At 45.6% G+C, this 20,948-nt stretch overlaps 1 protein-coding gene across 1 annotated transcript in view; it reads right to left on the reverse strand.

The window, feature by feature from the left end:
* The window catches only part of LOC119455563 (programmed cell death 6-interacting protein), a 46,730-nt gene that overhangs the window by 2,468 nt on the left and 23,314 nt on the right, over window positions 1-20,948 (reverse strand). Inside the window, exons 12-15 of the mRNA XM_037716964.2 lie at window positions 14,889-15,037; window positions 13,881-14,012; window positions 6,160-6,319; window positions 3,795-4,037 (exon numbers count right to left, since the gene is read on the reverse strand). Of these exons, the coding sequence (XP_037572892.1) occupies window positions 3,795-4,037; window positions 6,160-6,319; window positions 13,881-14,012; window positions 14,889-15,037 (684 nt within the window). The remainder of the gene's footprint in view (window positions 1-3,794; window positions 4,038-6,159; window positions 6,320-13,880; window positions 14,013-14,888; window positions 15,038-20,948) is intronic.

The raw sequence follows: 20,948 nt of genomic DNA on the forward strand, positions 1-20,948 counted from the left end.
GCTTTTTAGAACGAAAATATTCAATATCAAATTTTTTAAAAATAAGCAGTTTCGGCACAGAAATTGTCAAAATAATAAAACGGTTAAGGGGTTAGTTAAGCTGAAGGGTTGGAAACAAATAGTGAATCATAAGAAATAACTTTGATGATACAAAAAATAACACAACATGATACCGATATAGCAAGAATGATAATACAACAAAATACAGTGTAGACCGCTTATAACGTAAGCCGCCGGAGTCGCGAATATCTGCACTATAAGCAGTAATACGAATAATGTTCTAGCTGGACATGGTTAAGCACACATGCAGGCACACACACTATAACCAAAACAATGATTTCCAAGCCCTGCACATATGCAAAATATGTAGACCAAGCATGTAGACGCGCTTTGTACTATCGCGCGCACATCGTGATTACATTTTCTCCAATGAGCTGGCAAAAACATAATCGCGATGTAGCCGGTGCTCTTCAAGCTCGACAGCTTTGCACCGCGTCAAAATGAAACAACTGTTTGCAGCAACCGCTGCGGAAAAAACCGTGACCGCTATCGACGCGATTATGAACGGCGACATTGTGGCGCTGAAGGCAAGCCCCCGACGCACGCACCGAGTCCGGACGAATTAACTACCATTCTCTGCAACAACTGCAGTCAAAACAGCGGTCGCTATCTATGCGATAACTGATGGCGACTACGCAGTTCTATAGGCACGCGGCCGATGTGCGTACCGAGTAAAAACGAAACTACTGTTCGCCGCAACCGCTGCGGAGAAAACCGCGACTGCTATTGACGCGATTGTGGATGACGACTATGCAGTTACGAAAGCCCGCGGCCAACGCGGTGTTATGCGCAGCAGTTAACGCAAGAATACAGGCTTTAAAGACACAAATAGGCTCGAAGCGTTCCGGCGTTGCTGTCATTCACGTACTATTTCAACTGATGGCTGTGGCGATGCGGACTCCGCCGCTTCGTTTCGGTTGGATGCTAGCGCCATTTTTGCTCTTTTGCGTCGTACATTTGTGGTGCGCCTCGCTCACCGAGCTCCGAATGTAGGCCGAATTAACTGATGTGCGGCCAAATAAGTCCGAATTAACGAGAGTTTGATTGCATTGAATAATGCATACGGCGGCCGAGAGCACGCACCTTGTTGTTGGGGCGGCAGCGTGCTCGCTGCCGCCCTTGTCGGCGAGATTTTCCTGCGGAAGCCGCATTATAACCGGTATTTCATCTCACGCGGCTGCACTGTAAGCAGTATGGGCATACATGGAGTTCTATGGGAGGGTAAACGGGAGTCGGAAAAGGCCGCGTTGTAGCCAGTTCTGCACTATAAACGGTTACGTTATAAGTGGTCTATACTGTACCCTACTTATTCGAGTCCAGGCCAGCTTAGTTTCTAGGCAGACAACCAAGATTTGGAAGACCAGAAAAAGAACTGTCCTCAAATATAAGAGAAACAAAAAAAGGCATTCGACGGCAAAAAGAACATGCAATATCGACGAGATGTTGCGCTTTTTGAGATGTTGCGCTTTGAGTGATCGGCTGCAATTGCATCCCATGCCACCACGATCCAGTTCACTACCCAAGTGTAGTAGACATGTCACAGGCACGTCGAAGTAGACAGGCGTCTGAACTTCTTGGGAGCAACTCCTTGTACATTTACAACCCCCTTCGCCTGTATGATCTCCATCGTTACTGACATTCCCGCTTCTCCTTGTGTCGTGATAAAATCAGCAACATCATTTTTCACCTAGTGGCATGCACCTTTCTGCAGTCGGTAGTGTCTGGCTGTTGCTGCTAAACTTCATCCTTGAAATTAAACTGACCCCCGACATTCGTACATTACTTTTTAAACAAATTTATTGGTCTACATTCCAGTAAATACAGCAATATAAATTATTGTACACAAGATTAACGCAAAACTAAGCATGCAAATATACAAAATATGAGTCACTTCTAGTAGGATGTAACAGCACAACTAAGAATCTTATAGATACAGTTTTGCAAGGAGAAAAGAAATTTACATCTAAATAATTGTACATTAAAAAAAGGAATAGTATGTACTTCCTTTTTAAAAATTTTAGAGTGACGATTGTTTAACATAAGTCGGGAGATGATTCCAAAATGATATGCTAGAAAAGTAGGCTGTCTGCATGCCATAATGAATTCATACTAAAAGCAAATTATGATATAAAGCAACTCTAGTTGACTTACTGTTAAGAAGTGCTACTTGACTGTCTAAGTAAGTATTGACTATAAGTGCTATAAATGCACATGCATTCTAAGAGGTGCATTGGCCATGCAGTTTTACTTTTTGCTGATGCCTTTTACCCGTATGTCCCTCTTATAGGGCAGGTTATCACTCTCAAGGCCGTTTCACATGGTGCAATATTGTAGTGCATTTTTCGCAGCTACGATTTCTGCAAATGCGAAATTCGCAATCCCATTTCAAATGGATCCACGGCAGCTGCGTTTTTTGCATACTCGTAGCACAGACTTTGTAAACTCTTATATTGTTCGGTGTATGTTTTACCAACTTTTTTTGCTCAATTAACGACTCTGCAATGTTTCTAAACTATATATTTAAACTCCTGAAAGTTTTATTAATGTAGTTAATGAAAAAAAAATAAACAAAGCAAGCCGCCTCCTATTGGTTGGTCGTCTGTTTCCACCGCATCTGTGTTTTCACAGAGAAGTTCAGCACGCTGAACATCGAAAAATCGCACGCAGGAAGGGTCTGGCGGCCTATTTCCCGCAGCTGTGAATTCGCAAGTGCAAATTCGCAGACAAAATCACACCATGTGAAACGGGCTTCACACGTGAGGTGCTTTTTTCATCTGAAACTTTCTTAACACTGTTGCAAATTGGATGGTGAGAAAGCATGTTTAACAAGATTGCATGTGTGATGTGAACAGTGTCGTATATTTTGAAATCTATATAATCACTAGTGGTAGCTCTGTAATGTACGGTGTACGGTAATGTCTGTGTAAATGTACCGGACAGACTTGAGCCAAAAGATGAGATTCACCGACAGTGCCTGCCACTATTGTAACTTAAGCTTTGTATTGCTTGCTGGGCACAAGTTTGACCAATAAAGTGCATATTAGATTCATTATTCAATATTTCTGGTAGTGTCTTCAGCTTCTTCGACGTCACTTTACAGTAAAACCTTGTTAATACCTACTTGCTCAAAACATATTAACAGTTAAGACGTACTTGCAACAAATTCCTGACCTAGTCGCCAAAAAGCCTAATGCAATGACTGACCGCTCAAGCCATAGTGGCTCGTCGTACACCTACCAGTTAGTATATGCCACGGTCACTTTTTTCGTGTAAAGGTCAACTGCGCTGCATTGACTCACGGTCTAGCTGATGCAAAAGATCTACTGCCTCTTCAAAAAGTGCAAGGACTGCTTTAACAATGATTTTGACTTCGGTGCCGATGCGGTTGAAATTCAGACGACACTACTGAATTATCACCGCTTACCCTAACACGATAAGCACCTTCAGCAGCGCATGTAGCATAGTGCCATTCTAAGCGTACTGCATGCTTTTATAATTGACGATAACCCAAAATGTGCCCGCCGCTGTTTGCCGCCTCTCTGAGTGAGACTGTTTCAAAGTGTGCGGGACTTGCAAAAACAAAACAATGATCAGGCCAGAGGAGCTCTTACCCATTTTTATCCATCTACAGCTTTCGTTCTCATAGAGCTACTTCCTCTCTTTTAAAAACGAGTGTTTCTATGCCCTAGTTTTCCCCTTTTTCTTTTTCTAGTGGAACACAGAACAAGGCTCACCGCCACCTCCAGGGTATGCCGGCTGTGCATAAGGGTTGTAGACGGTGGGCATGGGCACAGCTGGGTAGGGCGTGTAGCCCGGGTACTGTGGGTATGCCGGGTAGGCCACCTGGGGCTGGGGCATTCCCTGAGGACCATGCAGTGGGTAGGGCGGTGCCCCGGCACCCCCGCCACCCGTTGTCGCAGTGCTCGTCGCTGGTGGAGGGGGCCGCGGTGGCGGCGTCTTGCTGACTGCAGGTCCACCTATTCGGAATGGCACCGGCAAGGAAGTTGGAGACAACACAGAGCTTGTGAAAATGTTGCCAAGAGGAAAGATATATGCAGTCTGTGGCGACGCTCGACTCTCACGTGTGCCCTGATGTTATTTTCCCCGCATATGAACAGACTGGTAGGGGGCATGCAGGGAAATAACATCAGGGGACGCGCGAGAGTCGAGCGTCCCCACAAGTCCGACTGCGACGAAACTTTGAACAAAGTAATAAGCCTAGTTTCAGATAGCGTAGACACTTAGCAACCCCCGTTCAGAATTTGGCATTTGAAGTACCATGTGGATGCACCATTAAAAACTCACAGAAATGACCTCTTTATAAGAAGTGGTTGTAGTTAGCATGGCAAGATCTTTCAGCAAATGTCACCGATGTTCACAGTTGCACGCAGAAGTAGAGGTGGAGTTGAAGTGCACAGCAAAAGCTGTCCATGCTCGGGCAAGGGATAAGATGCATGGAAAGGTGGCATCCCTATAGTGGCCCACTGGCTCTCGTGCATTTCGGAGCCACAGGCAGACATTGTAAAAACATAGGAGGCTACAGACTGTGGCGCATCTTTCCATGATAAGTCACTTGCAGGAATGTACACACAAAACAGCCTTTTCAGCTGCACCACTGAACTGAACCAAATGTCGCTCATCCAATTAGAACCCGCATGAATTGGTTGCTTTAAAGAGAGTTCCATAAGGCTTTTGCAAAAGCCATGGTGACTAGTTCAAGTTATATGAAACTTCAGATTAATGAGGTTTGAGTTATCAAGCTTTCAATGCATTTCATTAGTGCTCTCACATTGCACCATGACATTTACATGAACTGAAATCAATAAAACAAGCTTTTCACAAAGAGCGATTGGGCTACACATTTCTTTTCGTCTAGCCTTAACGCCCATTGCAAAACAATATCTACAAATGCATGCAGCCATCCAGCACCTACGCAAACGTGTGGAAGCACAATCATAAATATCAGCATGCTTTCAATTGCAATATACAATGGACATGCTACTACACGGGCTGATCATTTTTAAGTTTTACAGAATTTTTAAAAACTGCCCGTGGAAGATAGCATAGTTCTTGCTGCTTGACATTACTAGCACGATAAATCGAAGCACATTTAACTAATTAACTGAAATTCACTAATTAACTTAATTACTTTAACGAACATATTGCAATTTACAAATTGCAGCCGGTGAGTTTGCAAGACGTATCAACTTGAAATCACTTTCCAGGAGGACACCAGTTTAGATTTGTCATTTCCCGAAATGTGGGATAGAATACATGGGTGTTCTAGTTACCTTCGTGCTTTAATGCATAAAAGAGCGTTCTGTTAAACATGCTAATGGAACAACGCTCCATTTTTACGGTGAGTTGGCGGGCGCATATCTCCAAACTGTTGTCATTCTGGAGATTCATTCCAAGTGGATACAGCTTGCAAACTCACCAGCTACAATTTGTAAATTGCAATGTGTGCCAAAGTGATTAATTAAGACTTTTTTTAGTGGTCTTTTTAATTTAGCTGAACATGTGTTTCCATTTCTCTTGCAAGTAATGTCCACCTCTGAATTATCCAGCTCCCAGACTTGAATCATGATTTTTGCAACAGGTAGTTTTTCAAAATTGTGTAAATCTTAAAAATGATTACCCCATATATAAATGTGCAGCGCTCAGCGATTGAAATGTGATACTCAGACCGCATAGTGGCTGGTGCTTTTTGCGCCACTGGATAGCGCTGAGTGATGCATACTCAATTAATCAGCTTAATTATTACAATACAATTAATTAAGCTTAATTAAGCTCAGCGGTGGCACGGTGGCAAATTAAGCTCAGCGGTGGCACGCAAGAAGTGCCAGCAGCTACGCACTCCGAGTATCGTGTTTCAATCGCTGAGCACTGTGCATACATACTACAAGAAGGCCTACCTTTCTCCTTCCCAAAGTAACCACACAGGATCACTAAGGCAGACTGGAGATACATACTACTTATACTTGGAGCAAACAAAAACTACCCACCCAATAACAAATCTCTTGAGTGGTCCAAAATTTGACGTTGCTATATTAGGCTGCATATTTTGAAAGGCAAAAAAGAATGTGCCTCGTGGCCTACCATAATGCGACGGTGGTGTAGGGGTTTGCTGCGGAGGCTTGTTGACAATCGACTGCTGCAGATGCTTCATCAGTTCTTCCTTCTCGGTCTTCCGAGCAAAGCAGAAGTCACTAATCTTGTTTTGGAAGGCGAGCAGGATTTGGGTGAGGTCATTGTAAAACTGTAAATAAAAAAGATTACCTGTAGGAGCCGAGTAAAGAACCTGCCTGCACCTTTTGGTGAAACAAAATGCAGCTCACAGTTTGCAACCATAATGCTCAGTAGCATCATTGCAAACAAAGGGACGTTGAACAACACATGCACCGTGAGTGCTACATACTTCACGAGTAAAAAAAACCTTGAATACAAAATGCAGAGGCCGAGTGCTATGAATTCATTCAACAAGATGTTGCTTTGATTACTGCTGTCTGGCTTCAGCGGTCTTGAGTCTGCAGCTCATTTCCAAGGTAAATCTACCTGGTAGCGAAGCTTCCATAGAAGCCCACACATTCAAAACATGGTTTGTAATTGGCGGTTTATGGGGCTTAGCGCCATCTATGTGACGAGGGAACACTTCTGGTGGAACAAAAAAATATTGCGACAACATATCCGTTAAAAAACAGAACTGACGTCATTTTATTTGTCAAAGGCGCGATATTTGTTTTTGTGGCCTACTATTGGAGTTGTATTTCCGAATGCCCCGCAATTCCACTCAATGGGTGTTTCATGTATTTAGCACTCAACACGATACAGCAAAATGTCAGTCGTACGGGTGTCAAAATTGCACCCAGCACAGATGGTCGTTTCTTTGAAGGCCAAAGAACGCTTTGGGCGCTGAATGCTGGTCGCATCGCCAGATGCCAAGGCCGTCAGCCAGCACAGCCGCACAAAGGCAGCTAAAGTAAAGAAATATCTAGTGGTCGTAACTCACTACTTTTGACTGAACACGTAGAACAACGATGAAACGCAGCGCGCAAACATCTCGCCACCAGAATACAGGCAAACATAGACAAGCAAAACAATATAACATGTGAAGGGGGGGGGGGGGGGGGCATATTATAGCAGATGAACTTTAGAAGCGCGCCTTTCTGCACACTTTAAGAGTGCATTGCCTTGCAATTGATAGCGACATGAATGCCCCCTTCTAAAGCGGGTGCCGACAATGGGTATTTATTGTTAATAATAAAGTAAAAGAGAGTTGTCTCTTCTTTCCTTCTTTCTGGGGTTTTACGTGCCAAAACCAGTTCTGATTATGAGGCACGCCGTAGTGGAGGGCTCCGGATTAATTTTGACCACATGAGGTTCTTTAAGGTGCACTACAATGCAAACACACAGGCGTTTTTGCATTTCGAATCCATCGAAATGTGGCTGCCACGGCCGGGATTCGATCCCGCGACCTCGTGCTCAGCTGCGCAACGCCTTAGCTAACTGAGCCACCGCGGCGGGTTGTCTTTTCTTTCCTTGCCATGCACACGTAACACTGATTAAGAATTTTGTTTTCGTTGAATGAAATAACACTGTCTTGTGTTAATTAAAAACCGTTTTTCTTTCTCAGTGTTTGTTCCCTCTTCACATAGTCGCGCTTCAATCGTTGCTCCCATAACCCACCTTGCTGATGTCGGTGACAATTGGTTCTGGATAGCTTTTCGCATAAAACTTCGTGACCCATTTAGATTGACCTTGTCATTTCTTCACGACATTTAGCACCCCAAAACAACACAACCTTTAAAGCAAAATCAAAGGACACAAAATCAACAGAAGAAGCAGGAGCTATAATTCAAAAGTAAACCTTTTCAGCAGAAAATTGTCTGGCGGGGCAAAACTTGCAGGGGGTGAGAACTTTTCCAGCCAAAAAGACCACAACCGCTTATGCTGGTGTCTCATTGACTGCATGAATAGTCACTGACATGGTGGCATGCAAACTAGTAATAACGACTAGTGATAAGACCGACCAGACACCCAAGGCAACAAAGATTATGACACCATAGTGCATGGCTCAAGATTAATCTTAAACACCTGAAGTTCTTTAACACGTTCGTGACCATGCCTATTCCCATCGAAAGTATGTTATCGATGGTAGAAATTCGAATTTTGGTGCTCTCTGGCTAGCGCCACCGAATGGGTTAAAGAGAAACTATTTTATCAGTTTCACTTTTGTGTTTCTCTTTACCACTGCGCAGGGATATTTAAAGCGCCTTCATATTTGGGAAGATGAGCGCTTGTAGTTTCGAAGATGGCGTCGACATCGTGCACCGCTGCTCCACGGAAACAGTGAATTTCTAGGGATTCTGATGCATCTGGGTTCCAATTTCTGGATTATGATAGCAGCACAGCCTTGGAAGACTGCTTCGATTCGTCAGACTTTAGTACGAACAGCGAAAGTGCGTCCAACTACCCCGGAAAGTCAACAGGCATCCGCCGGTGATTTTTGCTTTCTTCTTGAACAGTCTCATAGCGGCCGCGCATTGATCTACTTTAAGTATATCAGGCGTGTTCCAAAGGTCACAGTTCTTATCGGCAGGAACCGAACGACAGAAATGAACGGCCGGCGGCTGCGCAGAGAGTAGTGTTTTGTGCACGGAGACGGTCGTGAGTGGAATTTGGCACCACACGACGGAGTGCCACGCGGCGGTTGGTTGACTAGGACTGATGTTTTCCTATGTACAGTGTAGACCGCTTATAACATAAGCTGCCGGAGTCGTGAATATCTGCACTATAAGTGGTACCGCACTATAACCAAAACAATGATTTTCAAGACCCGCACGTATGCAAAACATGCAGACCAAGCAGCCGCGCGCATCCGAGAAGCGAAGCGTGCGACTGGGAGTTTTGCATCCGTCTAAATTTACCCCATGATCTTTGCATGAAGCAGACAAAGAAATAATTTTAAAATAGTCTCAGTTCCGCCTGAAAGGCAAAGCATCAATTGCGATAGCAAATTAGTATAGAGCTATTAGGAGTAGGGATAGTAGTTTTATCGGCTGCATAAACTTGACACATTCTCTTACTAACTGAATTAACAAGCGTGGTGTCAACGCGCACAAGCAAACATGAATAGACTCGATGACCACAGACAGCCACTGTCAAAACGCAGACATGGGGTAATGCAGCCGCCGCAGCGAGCGAACGTTTGTGCAGTCTATCGCTTCAACGGAAACTGAGCGGCGTAAGCACAGCGCATACAAAGGGCAGAGCCGTGTCGAGATCGCTCTCTAGATACGGTGCACGCGACAACACCGACAGCCAGCACGGGCGCGAACGCATTTGTTGGCAGAGTAGTAGCCCCTCCCTCTCTCTCGTGCTGCCTTCCCGCTTTGCTCCTTTCGCGTGGGAGATTGCGTCGCCAGTTCCCCTTGCCTTGGTTGCAAGATACGCATTTACCGTTGAAAAGATAATTTCTTCCTCTACAATTTGATACTATACACTTTAATATAAGCATTTTCTGTGGCAGGAAAAAAAAAAAAGAAAACTACCGATTTTCCCGTCGCCTCGAAAGTGTTAAGCAGCCCGGCAGCAGTTCCTGAACATATGTAGTAAATAATAACGAAACCCGTTTTGTAACTACAGGATGTTATCATATCTGAGAGAAATATTCTTGCATTAAGTAACATTAAAATAAGAATATTTGTCCAGACAATATAAATTTTTAAAATCCTTATTATTATTCAATGAGAAAGGGGCAGCTGTTACTAGCAAACGGCGACAACTAATTTTCATCGCAAAAAAAAAAAAGAAAAGTGTTATTCTTGTACTCAGAGCAAGAGTCAACAGTTTTGTTTAAAAAGCCGACACAGTCTTTCTTAAACTTCTTGAAATCCTCGTCCCTTATTGTGTACATTCTTAAGCACTTTTAAGCATGATGGCCATTGGGCAGAGTTCTTCAGACATTATGGCCATTGGCAGAAGCAAAAGCAGAGAAACTTCATCGCTGGTAATGCCACCATTTTGTGGTGGAGAATGACACCATTGCACCAATACATGGCCTTTAAAGGGCCCCTCACCAGGTCTGTCCATTTTGAGCTGACAAGCGCAGTGCATCCAACGTGCGCTCACGATCGTGTCTGATAAGTATACTACATCGCTACGTGCTGTAGAAAGAGCTGAAATTTCTCCTCGCGGGCCCCTTGCTCCAAGATGGAGGGATGACGTACATCAGCAAGTGCGCCTAAGCTCAACTATATGCTGCGACGTCGCTCATATTGACATGTGCCACTTCGAGAATTATTCAAGGCAACACCTGTTATTTGTGTAATCTGTTGCTACAATGGACGAACTAAAGTTTAAAGAAACAATAAAACACACAAACCGAATGTCTGTGTCTGTTTTACTTCGCACCGCAGCAAGAGAGATGTACCTCCGTTTCACCTGCTTGTTCCCACTTAGTGAAGTCGCGCGCGCTGATAACGAAACTGTCATTTTCTACCGTGTTCCAGCGCGCGATCATGCTCTGTGATCCGTTTGCATCTGTCTCAGTGTTCATGTAGTACTGACTTATACCGCTAGTCGGGTGTTCTCGCGCACAGCGTGCAAAAGTGCGCTGCGCGAAACAAGACAAACGAGGCAGTCACCGGAAGTGTGCCGCGCAGCAAACAAGTGAGAAAGAAAAAAAAAAAAGAAAGAGAGGTGGGGCCCATGCCGTGTACGTCATGGGATTCTCTGGCCCCGGCATGGGAGAATGCAGGGAAGGAATTACGCTTGCGGAGGCTAGACGGGGCAAGTGGAGAGAGTGTCTCTCTTGGCAGTGGCGCCTCCTGAAAGCATGAGTTCGCGGTACTGAAAAATTTCTATCTCGGGTATTAATGAACCAATTTCAGCACTTTCAGCACATAACTTCCAGCATATAACCAAAATTTGCTATGTGGCCTGGTGAGGGGCCCTTTAAGATAAGTAATGCAATAGAGAGGTGCATCACACAACCCTGGAGGTCATGCTGACGCAAAAGCTCAGTACTATGGTGGGCAATGCGGCGCAGACGTCATTACATGTGAGCATGTAAGCTCTCTGTCATCAGAGATGAAAACCACAATTGCAATTCTATTTTAATAGCCAAAATTTTAACTCGAGGAAGGTAACTTGTTTTTGACATCCCACAGCACTTCATCAGTGGCAACATATATGGCATTGCCAACACAAACACAGGTCACCTTAGATACAGAAGGCAGCCTTAGATCTGTGCAGCTGGCCTGTAGCTTTCCTCATTGTCAAATGAACCATTTCTTTGTCATGCTGCTCACAAGCACAGAGAGTGCTGGTCTCTTGCCAATAGCAGCTCCAAGCTGTTAGCTCTGTGTTTGCAGACTGTAGTGGCTAACAGCAAGTTGAATCACATTGGCCTCTCGTTCACATTGCCGATTTACCTCGGACAGTAATCATTCCACCAGCACAGCCAGATTACAAAGCGGTGAAGGTCCATCTTATGACAGATGGAAGTCCTCCAGTGAAGACAAAAGCTTCTGTTTGATGAGGAGACACCCGTACGAGTAAGTTAAATCATCTTGAAGCTCATCAACTCTGCCATCACTTGTAGGTAGAAATTATGCATTGTGCTCACAAAGGAATTCCAACATCCTGACTTAGGGTGAAGTTCAGGGTGAACAATGCAGTGCCTGTCGAGCCACAAGTTGACAGTTTCACTGGTTCACTTTGTTCTCCAAAAATGTTAAATGGTGCTGTGCTGGCATTCACTCGTGCTGATTCTGTCACAATGTTTTCAAGTGGGCACTAAATTGGAGCCAAGGCTTGCCTATCTTGCACCTCAAGGCAGTTGAAGGTGCGGCGGTTCTTTGAAGCTTACGAACTTTGCGCATTTGCATCATCATCATCAACAACAATGTGTCTATTAAAAAAATGTGATGAGCATTATTAGCCCACTTCAGCAACTTTCTATCTATCAGCCTCTCTATGCCCTTCTTCCCAGTGACCCAAGTTGCCTACTAGCTTGGGCCACTAAGTATACACTGGCTGCTGTCTTGCCGAGCAGACAATATGGGCCGCTGGGTATGTGCCCGAGAGAGAAAGACAAGGAGGTTAGCCAGTGTAGACTGGCTGGCTACACTGTGCTGGGATAAGAGGTAAAGGGAATAGACAACTTTCTGCTGTCTGACTTAGTAGACAACTTTGGCCACTGGGTATGTGCCTGAACAGACAACTTATACTCCATAATTACATAACCTAATCATTAAAATCTCTAACAATAATGAATTTCCCATCACCAAATTACATATACACCACCACTTGAATGCCCAATCGCATTAACGTAATCGTCCCCAAAGGATGCATTCCGCCTGATTTTTTACAATACTACAATTTAACTGTGCCAAAGACCACTACATTTAAGACTCCCTAAGGGAATACAAATTACCGTATTTACTCACGTAACGAACATACTCGCTTAATGAACGCATCCCTGCCCCCAGATTGGTCGCGAAAAATCTTTTTTTTTTACTTTTCCTCGCATAATGAATGCACCCCAAATTTTGCTACTGTGCAGCCCCATGATCGAACGGCCGTGCTGTAGTTTTCCAGACAGACTAGAACCCTTTACTCTTGCACATGCGTTTAAAAGCACATTTAATCTCAATGCCCGCTATTGTGTTGGAAATACTTAATAATGATGCCACATGAGAAATGCCGAGATCACGTAAACAAAATTCTGCAGCTAACTTCTGTAGGCTACACATCCACGGTAGCGGCAAACATGCCGTGGCGGCACAGCGGCAGGGGCGGTGGGTTTGACGACTGAGACGCTGATGGCAAAGCCATGACGCGAGAACACTGGCGGTATGAACTTTTGGGCCGGACGGAAAGAGCGACCATGGTAACGCTCAGCCTGTTCTTACCCCAACCTTGCTGCCAGTACCGGCGCAATGGCACCTCGCAGACTCTAAAGAGAGAGAAAAAAAAAAAAATAAGTGGCTCTCTGCAAGTTACTTTACACAGTTTACGGACTTTACTCTGACGTAATAGCAGAGAGCATGCGCACAATGCGTAGCCAGGCGCGGGGGCGCAGCGCACAAGAGAGTCCAAGTGAAGAAGGGGTGGCCAGCACTTGGTCGGCACAGCCAGCCTAGTTGTGCATAGTGTCGAATTCACGTGTCTGTTGTGCGCTTTTGTGCCTGTCCTTGGTTTTGCTGTTTGCAAGGGCCCCAGGTCGAGTTAAACGGCTGCTGCGGGACAGAGAGTTTATCTGCTCAGTAAACGGAAACGCTGATCAGATAGTTGATAAACTTTGATGTGCCAATGAGCAGGACGGTCTCGGAAAGAGACACACGTAGTGTGGTTGTCAAAACAACGGGTGCAGAAAAGCAGTGCTTCAACGTGATGCTTGCGATAACGGCAGACGACCGGAGCGTCTGCGAGGACGAGCTGTTGTGGATTCACGATGTGGATGAAGCGGCCAGTGACCAGCATGACAGGTCTGGTGGTTCCAAAGCAGAGTGAAGTGCAATGACAACGCTGTTACGGTTTGCAAATAGTCTACGTGCATTTTTACTGCAATGATAAGTTATCTAATGCATTTTTCAAATCCCATTACCGTCTTAATTTTCAATTTCAGCTGCTTCGAAAATGTTCCCATAAAATTTACCCCGCAGAGTAAATGTACCCCCGAACTTTGCTTTTGATTTTTCGGGAAGAAAGTGCATTCATTAAGCGAGTATATACAGTAATTAAAGGGGAGAGTTGAGAGTAACTCAGAATTTGACTTCAGACTGACTAAGAAAAATCAACCAGCGCAAACATACTTTGGTGCCTTCTTCCAAGTTTGCCGTCAATTCCATGTACATGTCATGGGCGGCAGCAAGATCCTTCAGGACAGCTTCGCGATTGTTTCCACCACTTCCTTGCTTCTCCTGACAGAACTCGGCGTTTGCAGCCTAGAAGAGAAGTTACACCATTTGGCACACTGGAGATGGGCAAAAGAGTGCAATTCACTTGTAACAATACAGTAAAATAATATTAAGCAGTTGTAGCCTCTCTACACACGTACTGCCATTTACGAAATACTGGTTTATCGGAGACGTAAGCGTAAGAAGCCACGTTGTGGCAAAGGAGGTAACTGGAGGAGTTATTAATGAAGTGGCCAACCGTATTCTAACAAACTACTGGTGTCAGCACCTACATAATTGCTAACATGCCATTGTTATTGTCCTTGAGAACACCCATACAACCCAAAAATGTTTGTAATTTGTTAGGATTTGACAAAGCGTCACAGGATGCCACTAACAGCGCTGCTTCTGCCATCACGTCTCCATTTACACTGTTTCCAGTAAAGGATGATACATTATACGAATAAGACAGAATTCTCTATTAACTGAACAAGTTGTAAAACCAGGAAAAAAAATTTACACAACTGGAATTCTGAGTTCTCCTCATCCTCCTGAACTTGAGGAGGAGAAAATATTCAAAATAACAATTATTAAATAAAAAAAAAACTTAAGCCCCGATCACAGTCTCGTTACTGAGCTCCGACCTTTTGATGTAACCTGGGACGGTATTCTCAGGCGATCACTTTCGGAAATGCAATCACTTTTGAAACAATTCATGTGACTCAGCAAGGGTGTGTCGGTGTACTTGGCTCAGAGCGTTCCTTTCACAGCGTGCCAAGCTTGCTATCTTTGCACAGTGTCAGGAACACTGCATACTTCAACGCTGCATGTCACCCCTAATTTCCAGGAAGTGAATGTATCCCTGAAAGTGATTGCTGGAGAATGCTGCAGCTGTCTGTGTGTTCTTCCAAGACTGTGGCTCACCTGGATGCATTGTACAACTTGCTGCTCTTTCGCAATACTCTCTGAAACCTGTTTTGTGAGTGGACCATATGCTTCCCCCAGCATCTCCACAGAGAGAGCCTGCTCGTTGATTGAGCCGTCCTCAGTCAGGGCAGCCAGGAACTTTGGCTCTGCAGAAGTGACACCAGACGACAAGGTCATGCACAGCTGGGGATCACTCACGTACAGCAGTGGACAAAAACAAATTGTGCAGAAACCATTTATGATGACTGACAATGTAAGCGAATAGCCAGAAAGCTGCTCGCTTTAATAAATTAATGTGGCACTCAACGGCATACACAGTAGAACCTCGTTAATATGTTTTGGAAAAAGACACAAGAAAGAACGTACTAACCGAGAAAACGTACGATCCGAAGTAACTAAAAAATTGGACAGACTCAACTGTAGTTGACATCCACGTAATACGAAGCGGTGCGCGCGAGCCACAAGACTCCGATGTGCATTGAGCTGGTGGGGCTACGTTGGCCTGAGACATGTACGTTTTGTTATTTTCCTATTGCGCAGTGTTTTAAGACAGCGACGGGAAACTGAAACGAAATCGAGCTAGTGGATGCCGCCAAAACGAAACGCTCACATCGTGCTTCCTGCAGCAGGGAATGGCGGCGTTTGGATTATCGCCTACTAAAACGTGTAGTGCGCTACCAACCAACAGCACTGCATCCCACACGCTGTAAAACAGATAGATGCTTATCGCACTAGGTTTGGCGGCAATACCTGTGAATGAGGCATGCGACGACCCGGGAGGAGATTTGCTGGTACCTGAATAAGAAACCCAGCGTTTTTGTGTGAGACGGGCGGGCGAGTATTGCGGGGAAGCTGATGCGGCGGGTGGCTACTCTTCTCAATTGTGCGCGCTCCACGCCTTTTCTTGCTTAGCAGTTGTAAAACCGTATGATCGCAGTCTGCAGCAGAAAACGGCGGCGCATTTGGGTTATCACTTATTAAAAGCAGGCTGTGTGCTTCCAGCAGCACCATGCGCTATGTAACAGATAGGCAAAGATGCTTATCAGAACAGGGTTGGCGGCGATAGCTGTAAATGCAGCGTGCAATGACCCCGGAGAAGATTTGCTAGCACCAGAATAAGAAACCGAGTGTGCGCCGGCGTTTTCATGTGAGACGGACAGGCACGTATTGCGGTGAAGCTGCCACGACGAGAGGCTATATACTGTTCTTGATCGCACGTGCCTTGCGCATTTTTTTCTTTACATGGAATCTAGCGGCCAGAAAACGTATCATATGATCGCAGTTTGACAATTTACTGAATGCTGGTGTCGAAAAATTGTGTTTTCCGGGAACATATGAACCGGTAAAAAAGATAAGCATAACTTTATTGGGTCATTTATTGTGGTGTTCTCAATTGCGAACGGTGGCACCGGGAAATCATATATAACAGGATCGTATCAATGAGGTTCTACTGTATTCATGTAAAGTGGGAACCACATGCATGCGAGTTTCAAGCGACAGCGACAGGCACACCCTGCTGCACTGTCGCAGCGTGGAGCAACCACATGAACACGACATTACGAAAAATAGTAGTGACAGATTTACATTGTTGTCCGAATAAATGCTAATATAAATGCTATGGTGCGCTCGTAAAGAAATCTCAAACATACCGCGAGGTCAACGTTTTAACCAAGGTGCATTAGATCTAACTTTAATATGCTATCATCCCCAGTGGAAATCTGTCCCATGCCACCAGTTTGAAATGCCATGGCGCAATCTGGTGAGCAAAACTTAATCGCGGCTCTTGGTGGCGTCTGAAAACCTAACTGCGTCAAAACAAACAACCGATCTCAATAATTACGACAAGAGAGTGCCGATACTTTGTCCTGACCTTGAGATGAAACGAAGCGATGGCTGATTTTGCTATTTATTATTTGTTGTCATGGCAAAAAGCAAGTTGCAAAAACAAGTTCAGATCGAAGCATGCGGAACAGAGTGGAGTGGTTGCTGCCATATTGTTGCGGAATCACGCTGTCCCCAGGCGGAAGTCACCGCGTGGACTTCCAGGTGACAATAAAAATTTTCTGGCTGGCCAAAATCCGGCAACACGACAAGCGAAAGCAACGGATCACTCTCTGCAACACCAAAACCTGCCCCTCATCACCGTCGCTTGTCACCGTCGCTTAAAAATTGCGTGCATGTAATTGCGCCTTTAGGGCTACAATTTTATTTCTCAATTTTACAGTTAAACCTGCTTATAACGAACCTCCATATAACGAATTCCTGGATATAACGAAGTTTTTCTATTCCCCGCCGTTACTCCATAGAAGTAGATGTATTTGAGACCTCTATGTAACGAAGTGGCAGCAGGAGACCCCCCTCGATATAACGAATTTTCCCCTCCGACAACCTTAGATTTCGCCCCAAATTTTGTCATTTTTGTGCGAGCAACAACCGGAAGCACCTTTTCCGCCGCGACGGAATGCGAAGCGATCGCACGTGTGTGTGCATGCATGTGCGAGGCGGGCCTGCATCCCTCGACCCGGCGATCTTGCCGCCGCGGGCGTGACCTTTCCCCCTCCCTTCATTCACACCTGATCCTGCCGCTTGCTGCAGCTGGCCTAGCCCGCCAAGCCGGCCCTCTCCTTTTCCAGTTGATGTTGCCGAAGCGCTAGCTGGTACACGCTGTGACACATCACTCGATGAGCGTGGACACGCGTTGTCACGTGTGGAAGCGCCGCTGGAGAAGCGAGCGAAGTGACCTTCGTGCTGTTGTCTATCGCTTCAACGCAAACTGAGCGCCGAAAACACACAGCACGCACAAAGCTACGAGCCGCCGACACACCTACACTACTAGGCTCTGCCCCAACGCAGATCGCTTTCAAGATACGGCGCGTAGGACCGCGTGCCGCCGCGCAGTACGCAGTTGATGCCAGAGTACAGTACGACGCCGCCCCGCTATCCCTCCCCCCTCGCTCCCTCGCCGGTGCCTCGAGCGCAACGGAAGAAGGCGCGCTTCCTCCCTGCTTTTCTTGCGCGCGCGAGATTTAGACGCGGTCATCGGCTCCCCTCGCACGTTTTCACTCGCACATACAGCATACAGCGCGCAGCGACTGCGTTATCGCCCTTGGACTTTATACGGAATATCAATGAGCCAAAACCAATTTACGGCCACAATGCGTCATGACACCATCTTTACATAGCAATTACGGATCTCAAGGGCCATACTTTTGCTGGCGGAAACCGAAAATACGTCATAGTTCTCGCCCCCGGCACTTTCGGCGGCCAATGCCATCGTCAAGCCACCAAGCCAAGCGACATGAAAAGTCAAAATGGCCGCTCGGGCCGACACGGGGTGGCAGTTCGCAACGTACGATGCGGGAATGGTCCCGCAGTTGCGACGCAACAGCGGGCTTACCAATGCATTGGGTTCTATGGGAGCTGTGCTGGGACCGGCCGAAAACGACGTAACAGCCGGGAAAACGCAGCCCCCCGGAACGTAACAGCAGGGTTCTACTGTAACACTATACGACGCTACGACGCCATCGTGACGCTCGCTCTTTGTTTTCAATGCCTCGCGCTAGTGCGAAACGACACGCGTCCACGCATCCGGTACCTGGTGTGACATTCCAAGGATGAGTGCTTTGACATAAACAGAAAACGGGTGCGCGTTACAATTGAGGGCGCGTTAGAACGGAGTAAATACAGTAAGAGTTTCTTTTTCGAATTTTCGTGCCGAACCTGCATGTACCGAAATCCTCTTTATAACAAAGTTTTTCGGGAATTTGTCAATTTCGTTATATCCAGGTTTAACTGTATTTCTCAAGAGAGGAACTGTTTCAGCTCTCTTAGTAAATCACCCTCGTACAATACAAAGAATGCCACTCTCAACGCAGCAACAAGCTTGGTAAGCAAGAAAAGATGGGTAGCAACATTGCCTTGAAGTTCCCGCACCAGCTCGCCATGACGTTATGGATATTGACAGTGTCTGCTTGGGCATAAATTAACAGCGAAGCTGTTCTTAGTCGACCCTTCGCCGTACGGCAGTGTTACGCAGATCACGTGACCAGGAGAGGATGAGCCGTGCCGGGGGGAGGGCAGGTAACGTGACCAGCAGAGGAGGAGAGGCGCACTGGGGGAGGAGGCGACCAATGAGAGGGCATGATGGGGGAGGAGGTGAGGTGATGGGTATAAGAGAAGGTGTTTCTGTGCGGCGCGCCCTTTCGGAAGCTGGAAGCCTCCCGGCGCGAGCGGCAGCGGGAGCTGGCACGAGAGTGGATGTGACGACGTTGAGCTAACCCCGAGCTTCGAGAAAAGGAGGCCGATCAGAGTCCTTCCTTCGCGTCTACCAAATTAATAATCCAAAACGAAGACAACCACAGCAAAACACCAAGAAACAGTCTACCAAAACGAAGACAACCACAGCAAAACACCAAGAGTCTACCAAAACAAAGACAACCACAGCCTCGCTGTTTCGACAGATTACACTTCTTGGAACTGGCTTTAGTTTTTTTTTTGTCAATACAGTATAGATGGACCAAATGGTATTGTAATAGAGCCAGACAATGAAGTTGGCAAGTTTTAAGAACCTTTACTGCACCACAATAGCCTAAATATGAGGAAGTACGCCGACATCTGTGACGTCAGACTGACATACAGGCACTGGGGTTTTGACCGAAAATTCACAAATGGAACTTCGAATTAAAAGATTTCAAATTATCGGGTTTTTAGTGTATAATATTCACCAGAAAATAAATTTTTATTCCACAAGCAGCCAGACACGCTGGCCGACGCTTTGATGCACGTATACTTGCATGCGACCTGATCCAATTTTTATTTTGACCACTGTCATGGGTGTCATTACCACGGACGAAAGTATGGTCTCCAAATGCATTAATCTCCATCCCCTGCAACTTCAACAGAGGCAAACTGCACTCTCCGATGGCCGTACGATTGCGGGATTCCTCGCAACAGTCACTGTCCAGCAGTACCCTCGCTTATCACCGCCCTCTTCAATAGAGGCACCGAGGGTGGAGTTAGTGCTGCTTGAAGCTGCTTGATGACTGACCGATAAAAATTTCTAATTGCAGTCAAACAACTTGCTTGAAACCGTTTACCATAATTTATTATGTAAAAGAACACACCTGGATGCGCGGAACTCGCATGACAAACCACACACAAATGCAGTACTCCACTCCTTCACAAAACTTAACGGCTTGGACTGGCTTGTGCCATGGTTTGGCAGTAGTAGTCTACGGCTCGATTGCCTAAGTGCCTAGACAGACCGTTACTTTTGGTTTCGAAGAGGCGCTGGCGATGTATCAAAATACTTGGGCTCGATCAATTTAGTGGTCGAACTAACACATGGTCGTGTAGGCAGAGTGGGATGGAGTCAAATTTCTTGAGCGGCGTACTGTAAGGTACGTGAAATTTCCACAAACTGTCTGAATTATCGGTCTGCGAATGTACTGTATCACCATGCATTTTTGAAAGTGCTGTCTCGAATATTATGTATCACTTAGTGAATGCGGCTAATTTGAGCTGGGATTGCGAAGAGAAGCTTAATCGCAATGGTGTGCCCCATGGACTATGTGCCTATCAGATGATGCCATAGCATTTAGCATTGGTCATACGGTTGTGAACGTTTTAAAAGCCTAATTCTTTACTGCATCATTGTTTTGCTTATCCGCTGAAGCACGGCATGTGATGACAGTATGCTAAATTGCCGCTCATGTGGCACTTTACCTGTATTCCACGGAGGTACTTTGTGTGTGCAGGTACTTTGTGCCTAATGTATCAAGCAAGGCCATAAGGCTCAATTTCCGCGGTACACATTATTATGATGGCTAGCGACGCGCTGAACTTGTGCTTTCGGATCAGGTGCGATGTGCATTAAAGAAAAATTGAATTCATGGGAGTTTTGCCCAATTCAAATACATGTGATTCTGTGGGGCCAACCAATCAGTTTGAATTATTCATCAACTTAAACTAGGGTATTTCAAATTACCAGGATTGCACTCTATTTAGGAAAAAGATCTGTTGACTATGCTAGTAAGTAAAGTATATTAAAAAAATGCC

The sequence above is a fragment of the Dermacentor silvarum genome, chromosome 6, assembly GCF_013339745.2.
Source record: "Dermacentor silvarum isolate Dsil-2018 chromosome 6, BIME_Dsil_1.4, whole genome shotgun sequence".
Taxonomy (NCBI): Eukaryota; Metazoa; Arthropoda; class Arachnida; order Ixodida; family Ixodidae; genus Dermacentor; species Dermacentor silvarum.